The sequence below is a fragment of the Garra rufa genome, chromosome 6 (assembly GCF_049309525.1).
Source record: "Garra rufa chromosome 6, GarRuf1.0, whole genome shotgun sequence".
Classification (NCBI taxonomy): Eukaryota; Metazoa; Chordata; class Actinopteri; order Cypriniformes; family Cyprinidae; genus Garra; species Garra rufa.
In genome coordinates, this window is record NC_133366.1 from 16,156,880 (window position 1) to 16,177,199 (window position 20,320).

Below are 20,320 nucleotides of genomic sequence, written 5' to 3' on the forward strand. Positions count from 1 at the left end.
TTGATAAATAAAAAGTTGAAAAGATCATCATTTATTTAAAATAGATTTTTTAAATAATATAAAATAAAAAATCTTTGCTATCACTTTTTTTATCAATTCAACACATCCTTGGTGAATAAATGTATTCATTTTTTTTTTTAAATTAATATACAAATTTACTGATCACCAACTTTTAAATGATAGTTTGTTTTGTTACAAAATATTTATATTATAAATAAATGCTGTTGTTTTAACTTTTTATTTAATAAAGAATCCAATATTAAGCAGCACAACTGTTTTTAACATTGATAATAAATCAGCATATTAGAATGATTTCTGAAGGATCATGTGACACTAAAGACTAGTAATGATGCTGAAAATTCAGCTTTGCATCACAGGAATAAATTCCATTTTAAAATATATTCACATAGAAATGTGTTATTTTACATTGAAATAATATTTCACAATATTACAGCATTTTCAGTTCAAACTTCTTTAAAATAACATTAAAAATCGTACTAATCCCAAACGTTTTAACGGTGGTGTATATATTTGTCATGCTGTTTAGACTGGGAAAATCTGATTTATTTAGTATATCTGATAAAGTCTGAGTGACAATAATGTGTATCAGACTACTGGTGTTTTTTCCTTTGCTTTAGCCTTTTAGGTTATGTTCAAATTCTTACCAAATATGGCCTTGAGCCCAAAGGTACCAATGTGTGTGTGTGTGTGTGTGTGTGTGTGTGTGTGTGTGTGTGTGTGTGTGTGTGTGTTTAACACAGCCCTCAGTTAAAAAGCCTTTCAAATGTAAAGACGTCCACAGAACACAGATCAAATACTGCTGGGTCACATCCTGACCATAATAAGACAATCTCTGTATTCACATTTGTTTTGGCCACCAGCTAAAGGTCACTGAGAACCGTATCTACCGATACAGCCGTTCTACTGACCGTCAAAGCGTAAACACTCATACAAACAAACATATACACACTTGAGAGCTGCTGTTCCTTTAATATACAGTATAAACGTAACCCTCGCTAATGAAAATAAAACCAAAGGTTTGCTCTGTGGCTCTAAAAAAGTTTGAAATCATAAAATATAAAACAAGATCTTGCTACTATCACAAGCAACTAGGTTTGAGTTTTATGTAAAGTGCTTGTTAAAAAAAAAAAAGCTTTTGTTAAAAAAGTAGTTTTTGTTTTTCTTAACATGTTATGTTTTTAGTCCTTGTTTTTATTTTCCTCTCACAGGTGTCCTCAAAAAAGTGCTTTGGTGTGGAACGGATACTTTTATAAACATAGCTTGGCCATGTAAACTCAATTCTTCTTCATTATCCCACAGGAAAAAAAGCTAAACCCAAATAAGATCATGTAATTTGGAAAAAAAAATCCTTTGTAAAGCCACCAAGGCACAGGTCACCGTGGCTCCGGGCATAAAATCCTGCGCTCTGTCCTTGGATAGGAGCATGTACCTGTACAGGAGGGAGTGTGAAGGTAGTGGTGGTCAAATTTTTAGAGGAAACTGGAGGGGCTACACCAAGTTCTCCACTCCGGGCAGAGGCTGCTGCGTTGGGGGCACAGATTCGGACATACTCTGCTGCTGCGCCAGCTGTAAGACTGGCATGTTGCACAGCGGGCATACCTTCCTCACCTCCAGCCATTTAATAAGGCACCTGAAAGAGATACAAAGAGAATGTAGAAGATGAAAGGTGAACTCGATAATAATCTACCCAAAGTATTCCACTACAAAGAGACTCCGCTAACCCAAACTATCAAAAATGCTACAGATAGAAAGTCTAAAGTGATCTCATACGATGTCTCAGGGCTGCCTGTGTGTCTTCTCCTCGCAGGAAGCCCATGTGGAATTTGAGACTGAATCTCGTGTTAGTCTGAGTGAGATGTTGCTATCTCTGCACTGATAAATAATTCACTGTAAGCACAGTTCTATTTTAGGCCGTGTTGGTCCCATCAGGTACATAAACAGATCTATGTTACAGAAGTCCCCATTTAACCACCGACACAGTCTGGATGTAGAAGCCTTTCGGGTTCTTGTAAGAAACTGTATTTATTTTATACAACAGTTCTTTCTGCTCCTTGTATCTGATTGGCTGAGAGGAATGCAATATTCTAGCAATAACAGAACTCCAACCGTTTCACCTTTTGTATCACTCCGCTTGTGGTATTTCTTACAGTGAATGTCATGGCGGATGCCCAAACACACTATAATTTTATCATTTATAGTGCTTATTTATAATTTATAATGATTTTTACATTTATTTTATAAGTTGTATATTTTTTTTTGTATTTATACAACAGTTCTTTCTGGTACTCAAATCTGATTGGCTGAGAGGATTGCGATATTCTAGTGATATTGTAACTCCAGCCATTTCACGGTTTCACGATATCTCTCACAGTATCATAGTGGATGCCCAAATCAACTATAATTTTTACATTTATAGCTTTTATTTATAATTTATAGTGAGTTTATTATAGTATAATTTCTACTTGTTTAGACTTTGTTAATAAAGATAATGTCTATTTGAAAATTTGCTTCAGTGTTTTGGGGGGTTTAAGCTCAGCCTGTAGTCTCATGTCTTGAGTTCCTTATTTGTCCTGAACAGTTGAACTGCCCACTGTTCTTCAGAAAAATCCTTCAGTTCGCACAAATTTTGGGGTTTTTCAGAATTTCTGTGTATTTGAACCCTTTCCAACAATGACTGTATAATTTTGAGATCCATCTTTTCACACTGAGGACAACTGAGGGACTCAAATTCAACTATTATAAAAGGTTCAAATGCTCACTGATGCTTCAGAAGGAAACACAATGCATTAATAACCGGGGGTGAAAACTTTTGAATGTGAAGATCTGGATAAATTTAAATTTATTTAGTTTTCTGGGAAACATGTATCTTCTGTAGCTTCTGAGGGGCAGTATTAAATGAAAAAATAATGATATTTAGGCAAAATAAGACAAACGTACACATCTTCATTCTGTTCAAAAGTTTTCACCCCTTGCGTTTAATTCATAATTTTGAGTCCCTCAGCTGTCCTCAGTGTGAAAAGATGGATCTCAAAATCATACAGTCATTGTTGGAAAGGGTTCCAATAAACAAAATACTGAAAAACCCAAACATTTGTGGGACCTGAACCTGAACGGTTCGGTTTTGTATAATCCCTCTTATTTTGTTAAAATAATTACCATTTTGCAGATTCTGCAAGATGCATGTAAACTTTAGACTTTTATATCATACAGCGTCAACAAGCAAAACAAAAGCACGCACATCAGTCTCAAATGGGTGCTCGATTAAAAAGCAACAAGTAGAAGAATAAAGTATAAAGTCAGCAACACCAAAGCGTACGCTGTGCAATAGTTTTTTAAAAATAAAACTTTCTTGATGTTGCTTTGGTGTTGCCGACTTTATACGTTATTCTTCATATCATACAGCGTGACATTCAAATAATATGCACCAAGCTATATTGTGACGCACTATATTATGTTTTTATGTGATTTATTTGGGGCCTATTTTTCATCAGCTAGCACTCTTGTGCCATATTGTGGCCATACTGCATTGACTCTAAAATAACAAAAATATATAAGAATACATATCAAAATAATTAAATAATCAAATATCATTTTACTAGTTTACCCAGTAAAACTTCACTTCAATGATCCATTTAAGCTAAAAACTGGTTGAATTCCCATAGAAGCAAACTACAATGTTGAAATGTTTAAAAAGAACAAAGTGTTCCCCGCCCCTCTGATAAGTGTCCAAGCATTGCTCTGACATTTACTTTGGCATATACTCTGACATACAGCCCAGTGCAAATGTTTCACAAAGTGGCAAAGGAGAAAATGGGTGAGTCAGACACCTTTCAACTAAATCAATGGCAGATCACAGTTATCCAGCACATCTGAACTACAAATGTGCATTTGATTTATGATTTTAAGTGTGTACTTTACATACTCTATGCCACTAACAGAATCAAAATGGCTATCAATCAGTTTTGTAAGTGTCCAGCACTATCTGTCTTCGATTGTTCATCATACAGGTAGTCCAACCTCAAACCCCAATGTTATTTTTGGCTCAGCTGGGTTGTTCAAATAAAAAGCGGTGCAGAAATGTTCCTCTTTTAGACAACAACAAATGCCAGGGTACTCACTTTCTGTGAAAGGCATGTTTACACGGGCAGATTCCCAACTCGTCTTTCTGCTTGAATTCCTCCAAACACACCGCACAAATCTGGGGAGAAAAAACAATGTATTCCAATGAACACACAGACAAAATGTTTAAATAAAAACACTTCTGCTTATAAAGAAGAAACCTGTTCCATTTAATACATTTGTCTCAACAAGTTATTACTAGAAATGGACAGTATCACCTTCAAAGATCACTGAGACTGGAAGATATGTTGTAATGCAGTATTCATGACAAGACTTCTGCTGTTAACCTACAACTTTATGATAGACGTAAGATCGATATGCCTGAGAACATTTCTTTTAAAGCTTTTCCATCTTAAGCTCACATTCAAGACGTTTCCTTTGTAATGTAGCAGTGAAGTGTACCAGTTGGGGGTGATGATATGAAAAAAAAGGGAAATAAAAAATAGAAACCTTTCATGGACTTTAGTGGAAATCCAGCATTTTCTGATGGCTGCCTAACATGTCTAGACCCGATGCTGCAAGAGGCAAGCCAAACGCTTTGACTAACAATCTGTCTCACATCAGAGAGTGGAATTTTGTTAACATTTGGACTTAATTAAATGGTGATGTAATCCGAAGGTAGGCAAAATACTCAGGTACTGGCTATTCCTCATAAGGCTAAGGGCTACCAGCTAGTTCCTTTAATAAAGTAGTCATTAAAATTTCAGAGGAATGTATTAAAAAACTGAGAAAGTTATCTGAGGAAAGGCCAATCAGCACCACAGTTGCAAACCAGATCCAAACAGTGCTAAAAATTATGACTTTTATTTTTCAAAACATTGTATGACGGTTAGTCAGATAACATATATAAAAATGCGAAAACAATACAACCAAAATATATTTTCAGAAATGTTGTGACTATTTTAATATGACAAAATTTTGTCACTGAAAAAAGGTCCTTCTTCTAAGAATATGATACATTTGGCTATATAGTATAAAATTAATCAAATAAAAAGTAAAATAAACATTATTTCAGTGAATGTTTCTACAGTAAATTTAAATATGTAAAACCTCAAATGTAAAGATTCTGGCTTTTTACAAGTCTATATTCAGAATTAATCATATGTGACCCTGGACCACAAAACCAGTCTTAAGTAGCACCGGTATATTTGTAGCAATAGCCAAAAATACATTGTATGGGTCAAAATTATCGATTTTTCTTTTATGCCAAAAATCATTAGCATAATAAGTAAAGATCATGTTCCATGAAAATAATATCATAAATAAATCAAAACTTAATTTTTGATTAGTAATATGCATTGCTAAGAACTTCATTTGGACAACTTTTAAGGCGATTTTCTCAATATTTAGATTTTTTTGCACCCTCAGATTCCAGGTTTTCAAATAGTTGTATCTCAGACAAACATTGTCCTATTTTAACAAACAATATAACAATAGCAAGCTTATTTACTCAGCTTTCAGATGATGTAAGAATCTCAATTTCGACAAATTTACACTTATGACTGGTTTTGTGGTCCAGGGTCACATATAGCCTTTGCAAAGTTTTAATTCACAATATAAATACTATTATAATACCATGTTGTCATAATGCATAATACAAATGAACGTTAAACTGATGCGTTCTACAGCTCATGTTTTCCAGGACATCTTTCATTAATCTTGCTGACAGCAAACAAGGGGGCAGGGAAATGCAAGTGTACCAAGTGTAAGAGAACAACACTGGTTTGGGACAAATGTGCCTGTCACAACAGTTATTTACTGTTCTGTTTGTGTATCATAAAACAAGATATAGTTGTGAATACAGTTTGAGTGCTTTAGGTGTCATTGACTGTGAGTAGGGGGTGGATGGTGAATTATCGAGACACAATGGTTCTCTGTTTGTGACAAGCGAGACTGCAAACACACGTCTCGCAAGAGATTGTCTGCTGAATATACACTGTTGGGTTTTGTGAGAAAAGAATGGCATTAACAGGGCCAACAGGGGACAGAATACACTCGTGTGTGTGTGTTTCTTCATAACACTAAACATGTAAATGAATTCTGCACAAAACAGACAGTGACTTTACTTCACTATTGTTTTTTATATACTCTAAGCAAGGCCAATGTGGTTAAAATAAACCATCAAGCCAAACCAGTGTCATCTTCATCAGGGTTATTGTTAACTAAAACTAAAACTAAAACAAACAAATAAATATAATAAATTCATTTTTATAAAGGTTAGGTTAAAGTACTAAAATAACCAAAACTAAAAACTAAAACTAAAAACCTAAAACTTAATAACTAAATATATTTAAATACATTCACATTTAAGTAGATAAATAAATAAAAGTACACAACAAAATTACCTAACTTTAACCAAAAATAAAAACAGAAAATATACAAAGAATATAATTCAAAATGTTAACAAAAACTGTAATAGTAAATCAAAAATACTAAATAAAACTTACTAAAATGTAAAACAAATAAATCAATAAATGCACACAACAAAATTACCAAATTTTAACTAAAAATAAAAGCAGAAAATATACAAATAAAATAAAATTCAAAATATTAACCAAAAATTATAATAGCATATTAAAGATAAGAAGTAAAACTTAATAAAAATGTAATAAAATATTAAATGAATAAACAAACAAACAAATAAAAGCACAAAACAGAATTATCAAACTTTAACAAAAAAATAAAAAGAAAAGAAATATACAAATAAAATATAACTCAAAATATTAATAAAAACTATAATAGTATATCAAATATACTAAATAAAAAACTTTTAACAGGTATTTAATTAAAATAAATAAATAAATAAAAGAATGCAACAACATTAACTTTAATAATAAAAACAGAAAATAAAATATAACTCAACATTTTTTAACAAAAACTATAATAGCATATCAAATATACTAAATAAAATTATTTTAAAACCTAACCTAACCCTAAAAATTATAAATAAACAACACAACAAAATTAACAAACTTTAACTAAAAATAAAAAACAGAAAATATACAAATAAAAAAAATATATAATTCAAACCATTAACAAGTCTATAATAGTATATAAAAAGTTACTAAATAAAACTTACTAAAATGTAATAAAATAAATAAATTAATTAATTAATTAAAAAAAGCATACAACAAAATTACAAAACTTTAACTAAAAATAAAAGCAGAAAATATACAAATAAAATAAAACTCAAAATATTAGTATATCAAATATACTAAATAAAATGTAACAAATATTTAATAAATAAACAAACAAACAAATAAATAAATAAAAGAATGCAAAAAAATGACCAAACTTTAACTAAAAAAAATAAAAACAGAAAATAAAATATAACTCAAAATATTAACAAAAACGATGATAGTTTTTAAAATGTACTAAATAAAACTATAAAAATGTAATAACAACTATAAATAAATAAATACATTTACAACTTGAACTAAAAATAAAGACTGAAAATATACAAATAAAAAATAAATATATATATAATTCAAAACATGAACAAAAACTAATGGTATATCAAAGATACAAAATAAAACTCACTAAAATTTTAGATAAATAAATGCACACTACAAAATTACCAAATTTTAGTTAAAAAATATATATAATTTAAAATATTAACAAAAACTGTAATAGTATATTAAAGATACTGAATAAAGCTTAATTAAAATGTAATTAAAATAAAATAAATAAATAAATAAATAAAAGCACACAACATTACCAAATTTGAACTAGAAGTAAAGAAAATATACAAATAAAAATATATAATTCAAAACATGAACAAAAACTAATAGTATATCAAAGATACTAAATAAAACTCACTAAAATTTAAAATAAATAAATGCACACTACAAAATTACCAAATTTGAACTAAAAATAAAACCAGAAAATATACAAATAAAAATATTAACAAAAACTATAACAGTATATCAATGATACTAAAATAGCACTGATTCACTGAATCCAATCAAAATAGTGATGCCTGAACAATGACGGCATTCCACTGAGGATCATCATGCATTTCTGTTTTATTAACATCCCCCTCTTTTTCTCCTGTCTGCTGGTCTTCTGAATTGAAAGGACCACCTCTGCAGTTCAATCGTGACTCCCGGGGGTCTTTTTTTACCAAACGGAAATAAGTATTGCTCAGTCCATTTCACACCGCCACTCTCATCTGTTTGATCTCTCACCTAGAGAGCTGCAGCTATGCGCAAGTATAATAAAACACAAACCGTGCAGTTTTATTTCCGACTGCTTCTCTGCAGTGGAATTACACACAATAAATCTTACTCACTGATGCGGTGATATTTATGTCCATGCTGTTCTCACTGGTTGCCAACTGAGGATCCATATCTTGGCAACCGTCTGGCACATATGCTAGATTTCTGCACCAGTGTGTTTGCACATCAATCATCCGTGCACCAGCTCTACTGTGCAATGTGTCTGTGTGTATATAATCACCTTTTAGGAAGGGTACTTAATGTTTCGAGAGCTGGGATTATATTACCTCGTCTTAAGCTGTATTATATGGAAGATCAAGGATAGGGGTGATAGAACAGTATGAAGCTGTATAATTCTGCTCATGAAGTCAACTATAGCCAGATCACCTTTCCAACTCATGGGGGTTTGAACTTAAAAGCCTAGGGTACATGCTGTGTTCAGACACTCCTTAATTCCTGGATCTAGTGAAGAACAATTCAGCTTTAAAGGGACAGTTCAACAAAAAATGTAATATATATATATATATATATATATATATATATATATATATATATAAATCATCTGAAAACTGAAACTGAAACAAAAATTTTATAGACAAATAATGCCTCTATATATTTTCTTTTTAAGAATGTTTTTTTTAATTTAGTTTTAATTAAATCATTTCAAATGTGTGTTATAAACACACTCACACACACACACACACTATGCATTTTATTTAAAAAATGTCTTTATTTAGTTTTATTTAAAATAAATGTTTTAAATAAATGATTTAGATTTTAAATAATACATATAATATATGATGTTTATAGTGTCTATATATTTATACATAAGTGCTGTCAGTTGATTAAAATTTGTAATATAATTAATTACATGATGAGTCGATTAATTAATCGAATTAATCACATAATAATCGAAAAATATAAATTTGACTGAAAATACCCACAAAACATTATTTAAAGCTATTTTTGTGTTAAATGAGAAAGTAGCAAGTAGACATTATTGTAGCTTAAGAATGAAATATTGTATTTGATTCAGTATTAAACACACACTATTTAGTTTTATTTAAAATAAATGTCCAAAAAAGTAATAATTTTGATTTATATTTAAAATAATTTATATATTATTATATGATGTTTGTGTGTGTGTGTGTGTATGTGTGTGTGTGTGTGTGTGTGTGTGTGTGTGTGTGTGTGTGTGTGTGTGTGTGTGTGTGTGTGTGTGTGTGTGTGTGTGTGTATATATTAGGGGTGGGCATAGATTAATTTTTTTAATCTAGATTAATCTAGATTAAATCTTGGAATTAATCTAGATTAATCTAGATTAAAAGGGCTAATTTTAATTCTGCTGAAGGCATTCAGAATATGTGTGCTACCCAAATAATGACTTAAAGTCTTTGAGAATGGATCATAAAGCTCATAAAGCTGTTCTATGATAATTTGTTGATGAAAATAAATTATGTTCAATTAGATGTACTTGTGTTTACTAACTAACTAACAATGAAATTATTTTTTCTACCTATTAGATTGTGTTTTTTTTAACGTCAACACCTACCCAGCCCATTACATGTTACACCGTACTTTTATTTTGACAGGTTGCCGTAACGTTTCTGTGTCATACAGTATGATATGATGCTAGTTTTCTCAAATGAAACGGTATAGGTGACTCTCACAGCAGTTTGGGAGATTGAGTTTATCTGTTCATGTGAGATGAAAATGCCAAAAATTACCGGGAGCGTCACGTGTGTTTCAGTATGGAGGACGACGCGATCCCGTCTGTGTTTTGGCGGAGGAGACTTAAACGCGCGACCATATTCTACAGTCTTCGGTATACATCCGCGTTAAACTATCAAGGTGAAAGTCATCATAGCTTGCGTAGTTTAGACCCAGCTCCCAACCCAAATTTGAGAATAGATTAACGGCGATATTTTTTTTATCGCGCGATAAGAGTTTCACATTAACGCAGCACGTTAACGCCGATAACGGCCCACCACTAGTATATATATATATATTAAATAACATAAAAAAACTGAAAACTTAAACTAAAATTTTATAGAGAAATAATGCCTCTATATATTTATTTTTAAGAAAAAATGTTTTAATTTAGTTTTAATTAAATAATTTCAAACGTATTTCAATGTAAAATTTTAGATATCATTTCTAAATCACACATATTGTGTGTGTTATACACACACACACACACACATACACACACAGACACAAACTATAAAACTAAAAGTTAAAATTAATATAAATTATCCTGAAAAATAATGCCTCTATGCATTGAATTTAAAATATATATATATTTTTTTTATTTTGTTTTATTTAAAATAAATGTCCAAAAAAAGTTTAATAATTTACATTTAGAGTTTAAATGACTATATTTATGATGTTTATATTGTCTACATATTTCTATATATAAAATAAACGTAAAAATGTTTTAAACGTACTTAAACAGTATTTAAAAAAATAAGATTTAAAAAATTGGTAAAACTTTACAATAAGGTGTCATTTGTTAACATTTAATGTATTAACTAACATGAAAAAACAATGAACAATAAATTTATATTACTATTTATTTATCTTTGTTTAAGTTAGATAATAAAAATACAGTCATTCATTGTTTGTTCATGTTAGTTCACAGTGCATTATCTAATGTTATACTACAGGGCCGTTGAATGCTTGAATCTGATTGGCTGACGAACGTTCTAGAGGTGTGCATTATATTCAGGGATACGCACGGCGAACGTAGTTCCAGGCAGCTTTAGACCGCAGTGCATGTCTATATCACTTCGCCATACGATTTCAGTTATTTCAAAGGTCCTTACAGCCCAAAACAGCAAAATAACTAAAACCCACAATGACACTGGCCAAACTAATAAATACAGTAAACATCAGGATAAAAACGACAGATTATTTCCATGTTTTTTTCCACAATATATTACGTTTTATTATGTACGGAAAGCACAAACTATTTATCTCGCCCTCTCTCACTCACCTCACAGACGCACACACATAACTTACAGTTTGCACTCGCGTTAGCATTCGCGCTAATGTTGTTAGCGCTGCTCTGACGATGAACAACTTAAAAACGACATGACAGCTCTCACACGCGAGGTAACAACGGCGTGGTCTTGAAGAAAGTGAACTTAAAGTTGAACTGTTAGTAGAGACGATGCTGCCAGTCACCTTTGAGAGACACAGACGTGAGAGAGGTAAAGTCATACACTTAGTTTCTCTCCCTCACTCTTTCCGTCTGTCTGCTTGTCTGTCGGTCTGTCTAAACTTCATTATTAACGGCATTATTTGGCTATTAACAGCCCAAGCGTCGTTACTAGTTCTAAAATGACGTTTTGGAACTAGCAACGAAGCTGTTGAATGAGCTGCGTAAGAAATTAATCCTACTCACAATAGCGTTTTAAGGATAAAAACGGGACGAATGTCTTGAAATTTATCATTTGATCGATGTCTTGAGGTGTGGTAACTGTAGTATAAGCGGAATAATTGACTTCGGTCCGTAGAATTCTACGAAAATAATGCACACCCGAGGTGTAACGGCCACTCCGCTTCGCGTCGTGACCGCATCACCACCTCGGGTGTGCATTATTTTCTAAGAATTCTACGGCCCGTCGTCAATTATTCCTTACTTAACAAACACAACTTGCGATTTTAATAATGCATTAGTAAATGCTAAAATTAACATTGAGTAAGATTAATAAATGCTGTAGAAGTATTGTTCATTGTTAGTTCATGTTAACTAATGCAGTTAACTAATGTTAACTAATAAATCTTATTGTAAAGTGTTCTAAACAATGTGTCAATTTGCTGACATTTACATTACAAATAAATAATATAATGTATGTTTTTGCACATGTTATGCAGTAATTTTGATGGTGGAATGGATTTAAATACAGTTAAAATAGCTGAGAGTACTTAACCCTCATTGGTCGCTTAAAGCATAATCAAATTAGCCTGGAAGACTGCAAATGGTGTTAATACTATAAAACATCTTTTGAAAGAAAGCCAGTATCAGGCTCATGGACGAAAGTGTTTCCCCAAAGCTATTTGTGGAAAAGAAAATCAATAGCAAATAAAAACCTTGAGTCTGACAAATGAGAGTCATGACTGCTGTGGCAGAAAGTCCGACAAAACATGTGGAATACGATGAAAACTGAGTTTACAAGTGTGGCTGACATTTGCTTGGCACTTCGGGGCAGTGCTGACAGCTTTAAGGCGCTGTTTCAAAAGATATGACTAATATAAAATCACTCACAGTGCTGTTAATATTGATGACACTTCTAGCACTTCTAGTACTAGACAAAAATACAGCGACTGTGAGAACTTTGTGTTCCTTTCGAAGATAAAATGTTATATACTGTTTCGGTTATGTTGCTGTTGAACAAACTTGTATCATGCATTTTGCATTTGCTGTGCTGATGTATCAAATGCAAATGAAAAAGAAACCAGATGCGACACACAAGGCTGAGTTTAACAAAAAATAACTCAGTTCAGAACACACTGCCGTCATTCTTTTGTGTAAAGATTACATTGTATTCATGCACATCTGCAGACAGCAGAGACATATTAATGCTTGGTTAAAATAGCTGCCTGCTCTTTGTAAGGGAATATCCAACTTTAGCCAGAAACTAAAAGCAGAAACTATTCCTCATCATTGAAGATGCAGAAAGGGAGTGACGAAACACGAGAAATTCCAGAAGAGTTTGAGCATTCAACAAGAGCGCTGGTGTCCTCACACCTCAACATTGGCGCTAACATTTCATTAGCACTCACATATGAAGTCAGGACAGTGGCCTATTAACACGGTCATGTACAAACCATCTTGTGAAGGTTAAACACGTAATAGGAAACAAACAAACAAACAAACAAATGCTAATCAGTTTAGCTAGGATTTGTTTTAGTTTTTCTTTGTTGTTGTTATTTTTTATACTACTGTTAATTATTTTACTTTCAATAATGATTTTTGCTGGAAGATGTCCTTTAAATTCCATCTGGCACACTACAATACATTTTTATTACCAAAAAAGCACTTCCTGGCCAATATACACTACCAGTCAAAAGTTTCTGAACAGTCTCTTCTGCTCACTAAGCATTTATTTGATCCAAAGTACAGCAAAAGCAGCAAAATTTTGAAATATTGGTACTATTTAAAATAAATATTTTCTATTTGAATATATTTTAAAATGTAATTTATTACTGTGATTTTAAATTTTAATTTGTAGCATCATTACTCCAGTCACATGATCCCTCCAAAATCCTTTTAATTTGCTGCTTAAAAAAAAAAAAAAAAAAAAAATTATATATATATATATATATATATAATTATTATTATTATTATTATTCTGTTGAAAACAGCTAAGTAGATTTTTTTTCCAGGTTTCTTTGATGAAAAGAAAGTTCAGAAGAACAGCATTTATCTTAAATAGAAATGTTTTGTAACATTTTAAATGCCTTTATTATCACTTTTGATCAATTTAAAGCATCCTTTAGAATAAAATCTATTTTTTTTATATTTCAGATAAATGCTGACCTTTTCAGATAAATGCTGATTATATTAATCAAACATTTCTAATAACAATTTGTCCTGTTTTAATGAAAAAAAAAATCTGTTTTAAATATTGATAATAATAATAATAATAAAAAATGTTTCTTGAACAGTAAATCAGCATATTAGTGATGATTTCTGAAGGATTATGTGACACTGAAGACTGGAGTAATTATGCTGAAAATTTAGTTTTGATCACAGGAAAAAATTACATTTAAAAAAATATTCAAATAGAAAACAGTTATTTTAAATAGTAAAAATATTTAAAAATTGTACTGTTTTTGCTGTACTTTGGATCAAATAAATGCAAGCTTGGTAAGCAGAAGAGATTTCTTTAAAAAAAGATTAAAATCTTACTGTTCAAAAACTTTTGACTGGTAGTGTATATACATTTTAAAATATATTCAAATAGAAAACAGTTATTTTAAATAGTGAAAATATTTCAAAATTGTACTGTTTTGCTGTAATTTAGATCAAATAAATGCAAGCTTGGTGGGCAGAAGAGATTTCTTTAAAAAAAAGATTAAAAATCTTACTGTTCAAAAACTTTTGACAGGTAGTGTATATCATGTAATCATCTCAGAAAATGATTAACAGCTGGATGAAAGAAGGAAGGAAGGAAGGAAGGAAAACTCACCTCATGCAAGTTTAATTCTTTGACCTTTTCCTTTTGAATAACCTGTAAACAATAAACAACATCAATGTTTAAAAGCATTTACAGTAAGTCCTAATTGCAATTTGGAAAAATTGCAAAATTGAGAAACAAACTGATAATTGTGATATTTGTGAACTCCCATTCACACTCAAATTGAATCATACAGTAAATAATGTACATTTATATAATACAGTAAAGAGTTTGAATAGATTAGCAGCTTACCTGCTTGTATGCATAGAGCTCTTTGTGTGCCTGGTGCCGTAACCTAGACAAAACAAATATTTGTTTTAGTTCAGAGAGTGACATAACATTTTTATAAACCTGTGCTGGAGAGACATTAATAATACCAAACTACATATATTAGGGGTGGGAATCTTTCGGTACGTCACAATTAGATTTTTGGGGTCACAATTCGATTAAAAAAAAATAGATTCACGGTTTTTCGATTTTCAATCATGATACACAGTTTTCATCATTTTTTTTTTTTTATTTGTGCACACTGGACATTCGCACCAATATTTTAATACAAAACACACACACATGACTGAAGAAATCAGTGTTTTGTTCCAACAACATCATGCAATTATTAAATAGATTTTTTTACATTTATGAATGAACCGCTACAAGGCTGAATCACGATTCATATGTGAATTGTTTTTCCCCCACCCCTAATATATATATATATATATATATATATATATATATATATATATATATATCATCAAGTTAAACCATGATACTAAAATACAGTCCATTTTAAATGGTAGTGGTTTTCATGGGTGTGAAAAACTCGCTTCTGGACCTCTGTATATATATTCCAGCTGTGTATGGTCAACACATGCCTGGATCTTATTATTCAGCCACAATTTGACAAATTGTAGTCATCACTGCCCATAAAGCATTGCTCCAGTCATCCTGATCATATGCAGTATAAATTATATCCACCACATTTGAGCTTAATCATATAATTAAACTTTTAAACACATTGACATCCACTTCCTCATGACACTGGCTGCATCCAGTTCTAGCAGTGCTGCGAGCTGCCCCAGTATTTTAAAACTCTCTTTCTAGATTAGTTTGGGTCTTGTATTGTCTCATCAAGCTTGACCCCACTTTTTTAGCCTGTCTGAACAAGACTGCCCAGGCACTACCTACACACACTGCTGCAATGCTTTACGGAGTGTGACTGTCAAGACCAGAGCCAGACCCTTTAAAAGAACTATATACAGATACTCTTGGCAAGAACTCAAGAAATGGAGGCAGCCAAGCAATGGACAGTCTACATTTAACACTATTTTGATCTTGAGCAAGTGTGTGTGTCACAGACAGAGAGAGAGAAAGTGAGAGAGGAACCCCGATGGAAAATAACCGGAATGCATCAGGCATGATTGAAGAGTCTCTAGTGTAAGAAAAAGGCTATTTAAAGCTATCCAGCAAACGCCTCACACACTAAGTTTAGCTCTAATTTGTGAACACTGAACTGTTAATGTCTGTAGAGCTGTTAGAACATTAGCATTAGTCCAAGACATTTATCTTGGCCTTTTTTGAATGTTTGTTTTGCTGAATCTCTCATTTAGATGCTCTGAAAGATATGATATAAGACTTTCAACCAATATTACTTCCTGTACGAAGGAAATGAACATAAACAATACTGGTGATCTTGCAATCACAGTCATAGCAGAAATTAACATAGTTGATTAAAGATAACACAGAATACATTCAGGAAAGACTTAGCAAGTGAAGAAAGAGTTGGAGAGATATGAGAAAAACGGAGACATGTATTGTAAAATTTACCTCCATTACAAGTAAGCTTAACCTCTCGCAGCAGAGTGAGAGGGACCTGTAAAACAGGCAGCACAGTCTAGGAGAGAAACTGACATTCTGAAAGAGACCAGCAGGTAAAGGTGCAGATACTCCCTTTTCGGTGATATTCTCGGTTTATACTCATTGGCATGCATAAACAATCAAACCCATAAAAGCCCTGCTACTTATGTAAATATTTATAGGGCCATTCAAAAGAATGTATTTTTGTGTTTAAAAACTTTTAAAATCTACATAGGCTCAATGGAAATACGTGCATCTATATACATTTCTGTAAAACTAAGAAAAAACATTCCTATAGAGTTATTAATCAGCCATTTAAGCGGCACCAAACTGAACAAAACTTGGATATTTTCCTGATTATTGCTCCTGAAAATGGTCAATTATTGTCATGTTTTGGGCTGTACTTATTGGTCGGACCGGGAAAATGTTTGGAATACTACAGACTGCCAAAAGTTATAACAAATCAAGAATAAGAGTAAAAAAAAACTGTCTGTGGAACAAAAGGCGTTTATGGTTGGCCAAACTAAACCAGGATTTCCAGGGCAAGAATCCTGACAACATTTGTGTTTGTTTTAATCATTTCCAGTCAGCTAGGTGAAATATTAAGCTAAAATCTTCATTAATACTACTTGTATGTATCTTTACTACCTATTAACTTAGTAAGCAGAAAAGGGTGCAATATTTTCACAAACTAAGTCCTTACATTTTTTTCCATGGTTTAAACAGCATAAATTAGCAGAATAATGTCTTCAGTAGTACATTAACCGTGCAATCCATGCTGTTGTTTACATCCGTGTATGATCCGCCAATATGACACACATCTGGGTAACTGACCAAATTGTGACATAAGTGCAAACCCTCTTTATGTATGAATCACTGCAGTTTCCAGTTGAAATGAACACTAGAGGCAGTAAAACTCTGACAAACTTTAATTCCTTTTTTCAAACAAAGTACGATTTACACACAGAGCTTTGAATAATAAAGCCTAATTTTCACACAATTACTTAGAGAATATTATATTATGGCTTCAAAACAATTTTAACATCCTGCGTGATTTGAAAACTGATAACTTTTGAATGTTGTCATCACATATAGAGCTTCATATGCAAGATGGTTCTAATTCAGTAGGTTTGCTCAGTAGCTCACGCGATACGGCGTTGCACTTGGGGATGAAGAGCTTTGGTATGAACGCCGTGAAACTATGGTTCGACAAAAGAGCTCAAATCCAAGAAAGTTCAAAAAGCATGGCTGCATTAACAAATGCATTTTTATATCACTTTTTGCATTTGTTAACACTATCGGTTAGGTTTAAGGTTGGTGTAGTAGATATTTCCAACACGATAGAGCATTAACCTTTAGCAACTCTAAGATATTTGAATTCTGAACAGCCGCAATACATACCTCAAGCAATTCAATAAAAACGCAGTAAAATGTGCCTGTACTAACATAATAAAAACATGCCATCATCACATATTGAACGTGTATTTTAGTGCCACTCTTTAGACATTTCACTCTGAAACTGCTGCAAAGCGTGTAGTAAGGTATGTCATTACGGTATTGCAGAGATGTATGTAGAGGCATCTATTGCCAATGAGCCTGGGTTGTTCAAAAACTGAACTTTTTTAGCTAAAGCGACACACTTTTAGAATGTTATGTGCAAGAAACTGCAAAAGACGCAGGTGCAACAGTCAACCACGTCAGTCTACCACATATTTACAAAGGAAAACAACAGAAAACAGCAGTGCAGTGGAATGCAAAAATGGATTTTGTGTAAATAACACCTGAAGTCATTTCTAGGTGAAAGTAGTTATGGACCATTCATTCTTCAAAGCATAAATGCAATCATAATGTGAAGGGAACACAAAATAACAAGATATTCATGTATCATAACCATGGCCAAAATCGTACAATGTGTTTTGGTCTAGTTCCCGAGGTCGGCTAGGTCAAGATAAACTGTCGTTTGACAAACTACAGGCAGTCATGATCGCTCACGCACCATTAAGATAGTGTTACAGTTCATCACGTAGAAAGCCACCTTATGACCGCTTCCCTGCATTGTAAAATAACTGGTACAGCTATTAACATGTCACAGCGAGTGCTCAATCCCAAACGTGTGTGTGAATTTCGATTTTCCTCCCATGAGGATGATCGCGCCAGACAAACACTCCCCCACCCGCCAGTTTTTTTCTCTCCAAGTGTGTGTTCGCCAGTCACAGGGGCATTTTGCATTTGTGTGTCGAAGCTGGTGCATGGACGCTACGTGCGCCTGAGTGTGTTTGCTCTGAATCACGACGTCCTTCACAGGTCCACTTGAGCTCACGACTCTCTTGTCTTTCACACTGTGAATGTCCACAGAGTCGCACGACTACAATCTGATGGCCTTTTATTCGGTCTGTGATTTTCCTGATGAAATAGCAGTTTAACTAAACAGGTCAAGATTATTTCATCTTGACTTCAACAGAAAAGCATCTTTTACATTAAAGACCCTGCTGAAACGACCAGCTTCATGCTTGTCTTGCTGGTTGACCAGTATAGCCATAACTAGTTAGTTAAGTTATAGGAGGATTGGTTTTGCCAAAATGGAAAATTATGTCATCATTTACTCACCCTCATGTTGTAAAACCCACATTACTTTCTTTCTTCTGTGGAACACAGAATGTACTGGCCACGTTTTTCAAAGCATTCACAATGAAATGTGACCCTGGACAGAAAAAACAGTCATAAGGGTCAATTTTCTGAAATGTATTTAAAGCTGAATAAATAAGCGTTCCATTGATGTATAGTTTGTTAGGATAGTACAATATTTGGCAACTATTTGAAAATCTGTAATCTGAGGGTGCAAAAAATTTTTATGTCCAAATTAAGTTCTTAGCAATGCATATTACTAACCAAGAACTAAATTTTGATAGATTTACGGTAGGAATTTTACTAAATATCTTTATGAAACATGATTTTTACCTAATATCCTAATGATTTTTGGCATAAAAGAAAAAACGATAATTTTGACCCATACAATTTATTTTTGGCTGTTGATACAAATATACCCATGCTACTTAAGACTGGTTTTGTGGTCCAGGGTCACACATTACTTATTGTAATAGTGTTACTACTAATAATAAATATAAAAATATTATTAAAACATTTTTTTTTTAAATATTCCTTTAAAAAATATTTATGAGAATGTATTTACCACAAAAAGTAACACAGTATTTCTGAATTTTTTTTATATATTTTTTCGGTCATGATTTTTACTTAATATCCTAATGATTTTTGGCATAAAATCTATAATTTTGACCCATACAATGTATTTTTGGCTATTGCTACAAATATACATGCGGTCACAAAGGTGACTGGAGTTTAAGCTTCATGATGTATGCAAAAGAACTATAAATGTACTTAGATGTGGTCCACACCACCATATTCCAAGTCTTCTGAGGAAATTTTCTGAGGAAACAATAGGTTTGGCATAAAAAAGGTTGAAATGTCTGATTATTTGACATTTTGGATTGACGGCCCCAGTCCTCATTCACTTTCGAATTGAAAAGTGTAGCCATGATATTCTTCAACAATAAACTTTTCATGTTCTACAGAAGAAATTCATATGGGTTTAGAATGACATGATGGTCATATAGCAGAATTTTCATTTTTCCGTTAACTAGTCTAGTAAGAACACTGACATCCCATGCTGGTCACCAGCATTGAAAACACAACATATGCTGGTCTTCTCAGTAGGGACGTCTCCACCCTGTCAAAAGCAGCTGCTAAATGATGTAAAAAGCTGTGAATAAGCACTCTGCGCTCTTCCCTATTGTTTCAGCGATGCAGAAGGTATACGTGGAGGTGAAAAATAGCAAGCTAAAAATGTTGTGGAAAATGCAACTAGGTAGAATGGTGGCCTACTATTTTGGTACTTGCTGAATTTGC

At 32.5% G+C, this 20,320-nt stretch overlaps 1 protein-coding gene across 2 annotated transcripts in view; it reads right to left on the reverse strand.

The window, feature by feature from the left end:
* Nucleotides 1–472: 472 nt before the first annotated feature.
* Nucleotides 473–20,320, reverse strand: part of rnf24 (ring finger protein 24) — a 43,693-nt gene continuing 23,845 nt past the window's right edge. For both annotated transcript variants that reach the window (XM_073842483.1, XM_073842482.1), the window contains 4 exons: nucleotides 14,795–14,837; nucleotides 14,555–14,596; nucleotides 4,140–4,219; nucleotides 473–1,651 (listed from right to left, as the gene is read on the reverse strand). In XM_073842483.1, the coding sequence (XP_073698584.1) occupies nucleotides 1,510–1,651; nucleotides 4,140–4,219; nucleotides 14,555–14,596; nucleotides 14,795–14,837 (307 nt within the window). In that variant the 3' untranslated portion in view covers nucleotides 473–1,509. The remainder of the gene's footprint in view (nucleotides 1,652–4,139; nucleotides 4,220–14,554; nucleotides 14,597–14,794; nucleotides 14,838–20,320) is intronic.